At 39.0% G+C, this 6,000-nt stretch overlaps 1 protein-coding gene across 1 annotated transcript in view; it reads right to left on the reverse strand.

Moving 5' to 3' along the window:
- MORC1 (MORC family CW-type zinc finger 1) overlaps positions 1 to 6,000 on the reverse strand; it is a 201,072-nt gene that overhangs the window by 147,233 nt on the left and 47,839 nt on the right. The window contains exon 9 of the mRNA XM_027867998.1: positions 411 to 536. Within this exon, the coding sequence (XP_027723799.1) occupies positions 411 to 536 (126 nt within the window). The remainder of the gene's footprint in view (positions 1 to 410; positions 537 to 6,000) is intronic.

A 6,000-nucleotide genomic window follows, 5' to 3' on the forward strand; every position in this document is an offset into this window, starting at 1 on the left:
ACGCCCCCCAAAAGGAATAGTTACAAACATATATAATTTAAATGCATCTGATAAATGAGATGTATATATGAATTATAGTCTTTCAAAGAAACTTCCATACAACAGCCAAAGTACCTGAGAAGCACTAAAGTTAAAAAACAAATTCTCACTTTTGTTGATAATCTTATTTAATGGGCTCCCAGAATAGTACCACCATTGAACCACCATTACCGCCAAATGTTTGTCACACATGATTACTTTTTAGCAACCCTCACTGCCAATTCAATTTGAATTTTGTTTACATTATAAAGGTCCCTGCTATCAAAATCAATTTCCTCACCTTGACAAAAATGTCATTTTTTTTGGCTTTCAAGCCCATTGGTTTGAAAATAAAAATCTCTATGAAGATAATTTGAAGGAAATGCAGTTACCTAGGTCTGTAGAGGCAGTAAGACAGGTGCTTGGTTTGAACTCTTTTTGTCTGGATGAATATCCTCATCCGAGGGTCAAAATACAACACAGATGTGTAGGCTCTGAATGACCATCGTTCTGGGAGACTGCAACATAAAACATTGAAGACCATAATCGGAGGGAGTAATGTGAACATCACTTGAAGAAGAGAGAAAAATCTGATGTATAATAAAGGAATATGCTGTGTGAGTTTACAGAGGTCACTATGGGAAGCTTCAGTGCATTAAAGAGGCATTTGGCTAATGGGGCTTCAAACACTAGACATTTCTATAACTCTCCAATACTTCATTTAGCGCCCCTCTAAATGTCTAACATGGCACAGATGATAAATGGTGCATACACATTTGAACTATTATTGAACTTCTCTAATGAACAGTCATCTGATTCTGCGTAAGAAACTTATCTTCTAGCATGCCAGAAAGGAATGATTGGTTTGGTTCTGGGTAGAACGGCAACCAGAGCAAAGTAACACTGGCTGGGCTGGGGGTGACCTTGCAGTGGCTCAGTTGCCACTAAGGCATAAAGAACTGCCCTCACCCCTTTTACATGCATAAAATGCATTTTTGCATTTTCTCCCCAAAAGGGATCATATAAAGGACTAGGGTCTGTGCCTATGATTTCACTGGTCTAAAAAAGTCCCAGTGAAGAAACTCCTTGTAGATCAGGATGTAGATCAGGAATTAATAGTATCTTAGACAATTGCCTGGGGCCTTGACCCACATAAGCTATGTATCAGAGGAGTCATTTGAGCTCAGGTCTTCCTGACTCAAAGACCAGCTCTCTATCTACCAGCCCTTCAGTCCCAATCTATCTTACATTTTACTACTTTATATGTGTTTATATTCATCCATTTTATATTTATGATGTGTATCTTTGCACATGAATATCTTTTCTCCTTAACATAAGTGATTTATAAGTGGTGATTCTTTTTCTATTTTTATTCATTCTTCCCTCCCTTCCTTCCTTCCCTTTTCCTTCTTTTCTTTTCTCCTTTCCTTTTTTCCTTCCTTTCTTTTTTTCCTTTCTCCTTCCTTTCCCCCTCCCTCCCTTTTTTCTTCTTTCCTTTCCCCCTTCCTCTCTTCCTTCCCTTTCTCTTTTACATTCTTTCATTTCTTCTTTCTCTTTTTCACTTCCTTTCTTTCCTTCCTTCCCTCCCTTCTCTCTCTCTCTCTCTTTCTCCACAGCACCTAACACAAAACCTAGCACATAACAGTTGCTTAATAAGTACTTGTTGGTTGATTTAAATGACCTACATGGAGTTAAATACAACCAAAGTTAAAATTATCAGAATGCTGAAAAAAGGAGCTAATTAAAATTTCATAACTTGTTCCATTTCTGAACTATGAAGTAGCTAACCAGATTTTCATCTCTGTTTAAAATACATCTAAGCAAAATGTCAACACAAAGAGGTAGCTTAAGAGAAAAGTTATAAGCCATTCAAAGTAATGAAAATGGTTCTCCTGGACATAACCATGGCATTGCTAGGTAACGCTATGCTAATAATCATTCAAAGCTATGATTTTCATTGTGTTCCTAAGTTAGTTCAGATAGGGCATATGCTAGAAATACTGTGCACTACTTTATAACTGTCAATTTAGGAACACATTGGCAATAAGGAAGCTGATTTCCAAATATTACTTAGCAAACAATTTCATATCATTGTCTGACATTATTCTAAAGCCTGTCTATACCTTTGAAGAGGTTATTCTGTTTATCTGAGATCTTGAGATAGAGCAGGTTCTGAGAAAACAGTAGGCCCCATGGGAATGCAGCAGTAGGTTTCTTAGGGGCATGCCTTCTTTCTTTCTTTCTTTCTTTTTCTTTCTATCTCTTTTTCTTTCTCTCTCTCTTTCTTTCTTATTCTCTTACTAAAAATTTTATTTTCTCCCCCTCCCATCTATACCCCTACTGAGGAAAAACAAGAAAAAGAAAAGCCCCATAATGCAGTCAAGCAAAATACCACATCTAAAAAATGTCTCATTCTGCTTTCTGGGTCTACCCTCTCTCCTCTCTGTTCCTGTTTTCTTCTCTTTCCCCTTTTTCCATAAAGCTATACCCTGGTATCACATAATAAAATCCAGTGAGAAGAGCACAGATGCTTAAGAATGCAGCTGTGAAACTTCATGATTGATCATGAGACCCTAACCAGCTATTTGAACTTGAGGGATGCAGAAGGACCCAACCCACAAAGTTCTCAAAGAGGAGAGGGAAGGATTGGCACTTCTTTAAACTCCATCTTTTCTTCACTTTAGTGGAGATCTGAAAAGCTCTCTACTAACTCAAGAGGAATAGAAACCACTTCCAGGACACGTAGGAGGAGTCAGCACTCTGTTCTTACATCCTTGGAGAAGGCACTCGGACCTCAGAAGCTAGGAGCTAGTGTGTCCCAGGGCAACTTGGGGATCTGGAAGTCCCTTAGGCAGCTCAGGCAACTCAGTTTCAACATTCACTAAAAGCCTACAATGTGCTACTACTTGTAAGCACTATACTGGGTACTGTGGAGAATGGCGAGAGTTAAAACTGGTCCTCTGCTCTAAAGGCATCTAGATGGTACAGTGGATAGTACAATGGACTTAGGTCACTACGACCTGAATTCAAATTCAGCCTCAGCTACCTACTAGCTATGTGACCCTGGGCAAGGAGTCCTTGACTGCTTCAGTTCCTTCATTTGAAAAATGGGGGTGATAATAGCACCTAATACCCAGGGTTGTTGTGAGGATAAAATGTACTCTATAAAGGCTATCTATCATTGCTATTATTATCAAGAAGCCAACAAGCTTAACAGAAAGGACAAAAATATGTACCAGTAGCTATACTACCTATAATAATAACATACAAGGATATGGGGCTTGGGATAGTTACAAACACAGTGCTATGTAGCATTGCATTCACTAATCTGTCTTTCAACTTGAAGGCCCCCAAATCAGATAACCAGTGCTTGACTCTTTCCTCTACAGCCTGGGGGCTGCTGTCAATATAGCAAGGACAGAAGGGGAGGGGCAAGTAGCTGGCACAGTGGATAAAGTATTGGACCGAGCATAGGAAGACCTGAGCTTAAATCTGGCCTCAGACGCTTAGTAGCTATGTGATCCTGAGCAAGTCACTTCACCCTGTTTGCCTCAGTTTCCTCATCTCTCAAATGAGCTGGAGAAGGCAATGGCAAATAATTCTAGTATCTTTATCAAGAAAACTCCAAATGGGGTCATGAAGAGTCAGACACAATTGTAATGACTGAACAACAAAGAGAAAGGAAATAGAAGAAACATGGTGGCCATGGGTCAGAATCAAATCCACAATGCTATTAGTGTTTCTGAACTTGAAACACAATTTCAATAACTGAGAGAATGTACATAAAGCATTTTTAAAGCATAAAGCTCGATATAAATACTAGCTATCGCTGTTGTTGCTGACCTGTTCCTTAAGATCAGGTCCCCACCCATGCTCCCATTCTGTGATTAGGTCTCCTGCTGTCTAATCTTGCCATGCTTAGGTCTCTGTACTGGTTTCCTGCCTGGTACCCCAGTTCTTCAATGACAGGAATCCTGCTTCACACACCTCAGCGTGAGGCCGAGTTCTGCTTATGGATGACAGACAGCCATGATGTTAGTTAAGCCTCAGGCTTTCTAATCTGAAGAAGTCTGTCCTGTCCCAGAGGCAGGGGCTAGGGTTTCAAGCATGTCTCATAAATTGATATTCAAGGATCTAATGACTACATGTCTAGAACCAATCTGTTCTGAATTTCCCCTCTAGTATATGGCATCAGCGGTAATACCCACCACCAGTTTTCTTCAAAGTCCTTATTAGCAGAGCATACTATTATTTTGGGGAATATCAAAGTCAATAATCAATGCCACCAAAGTAGGAAGGTTGGGTTAGTTAAATATCCAGATGACCAACAGGGAAGAACAAAAGAGTGTGGAAAGAGAAGAAAACATTAGCTGAAGCAAGGCCTAAGCCCATCATTCAGTAAAGTATATTAGATAAAAACATCTGAATTATGAAGTTATTATTCCATACCCCCAGAGGCAGTGTGGTGAGACAGACAGAGTATTGGACTTCAAGTCAGGAAGACCTGGGTTCAAATATTGCCTCAGACACTTAGTAACAGTGTGACCTTAAGTAAGTCACTGGGCCTCAGACAAACTTCCTAGAACTCATCCACTAAGTCATAGGTAAGGTGTAACCTGTATTGATGCAGGGGGGCTTTTACCTGAATTCCCTGACCACAGCACAGAACTATCAAGTACTGATCTAATTCCATAACCTTTGGCCACACCAATCCTTGGCCACACAGTGAACCACTGACACCTGAGAGGATTGCAATAGGCACTGGTGGAGGGAGTGGCCACAACAATGAAATCAAGATCTTTCAAAGCTCTTAAGTCACAGTGTTTTCCAACATGTGTTCGTCATTTATAGAGACAACTTCTTTGCAGCTGTCTATACAGTCTAAGCTAACTATATACTCAACATATTATTTTATATACCTAACTTTGGTTTGCCTCAGTTTTCTCATCTGTAAAATGGGGAAATAACACCTACCTCCTAGCATTGGTGAGAGGATAAAATGAGATAATATGGGCAAAGTGCTTTCCAAAAAATAATGCACTATATACATTCTAGCTATTATTATTGTTAATGTATGTAAAATGGAAGAAAAAAAACTTGAACTCCAGTTTTAAATTCCAAGGTGATTAGAAGCTCCAGTTTTAAATTCCAAGGTGATTAGAAGCTCCAGTTTTAAATTCCAAGGTGATTAGAAGCAGACTATGTAATAGTTTAATAAAAATGTGTTCTATTTCATTAAATCTTAACCATAACAATGACTTATAATGTTCATGACTACTGGGTAGATTTCTTTCATTGCAAATCTAATGATGTTAATAACAGAAAGAAATAATTTGGGCAACAAGGTTGTTGAGGGAGTAGAGCACTTCATCTTGGAGTCAAGATTGACCTTTGAATCCAGCCTCGGATCCTCACCAGATGCATGATACTGAACACATCTGTTAAACCTCTCTCAGCCTCAAGTTTCCTCATTCATAAAATAGGGATAATAAAGCAATCACCTCACAGAGCTGTTGTGAGGGTACAATCAAATAATTTATGTGAATTTCTTTGTAAACATTAAAGGTCTAAAAAAGTTTTTTGTGAAGATGATAATGATGATGATGATTTGTTAATGTCATTAAGATGGCTACCTGCTTTAATGCTGCTAAGAAAGTCTCAGTCTACAGCAGAATGACTCAGGGGCTTCCTAATCTAAAGAGTGTTCCCTAAAGACTGAGTTCCAGCTGAAAAAAGCTTGAAAGTCCAATTCTATGAAACTAGAATGACATGTTCCCATGTAGACAAAGGAACTCTTTTCAAAATCAGCAGGAACATACCACCTATAACAGGAACTGTAAATTACACAATTCTAAGGTCTGAGTCTTGTTAGAGGCACACATGTAGAATTGATCCTAAAAAAAGAAAGTTAGAGTTGGTGGAGAAGGGAGAATATGAGAGAGAGAGAGAGAGAGAGAGAGAGAGAGAGAGAGAGAGAGAGAG

The sequence above is a fragment of the Vombatus ursinus genome, unplaced genomic scaffold (assembly GCF_900497805.2).
Source record: "Vombatus ursinus unplaced genomic scaffold, bare-nosed wombat genome assembly UNPS02001419.1, whole genome shotgun sequence".
Taxonomy (NCBI): domain Eukaryota; kingdom Metazoa; phylum Chordata; class Mammalia; order Diprotodontia; family Vombatidae; genus Vombatus; species Vombatus ursinus.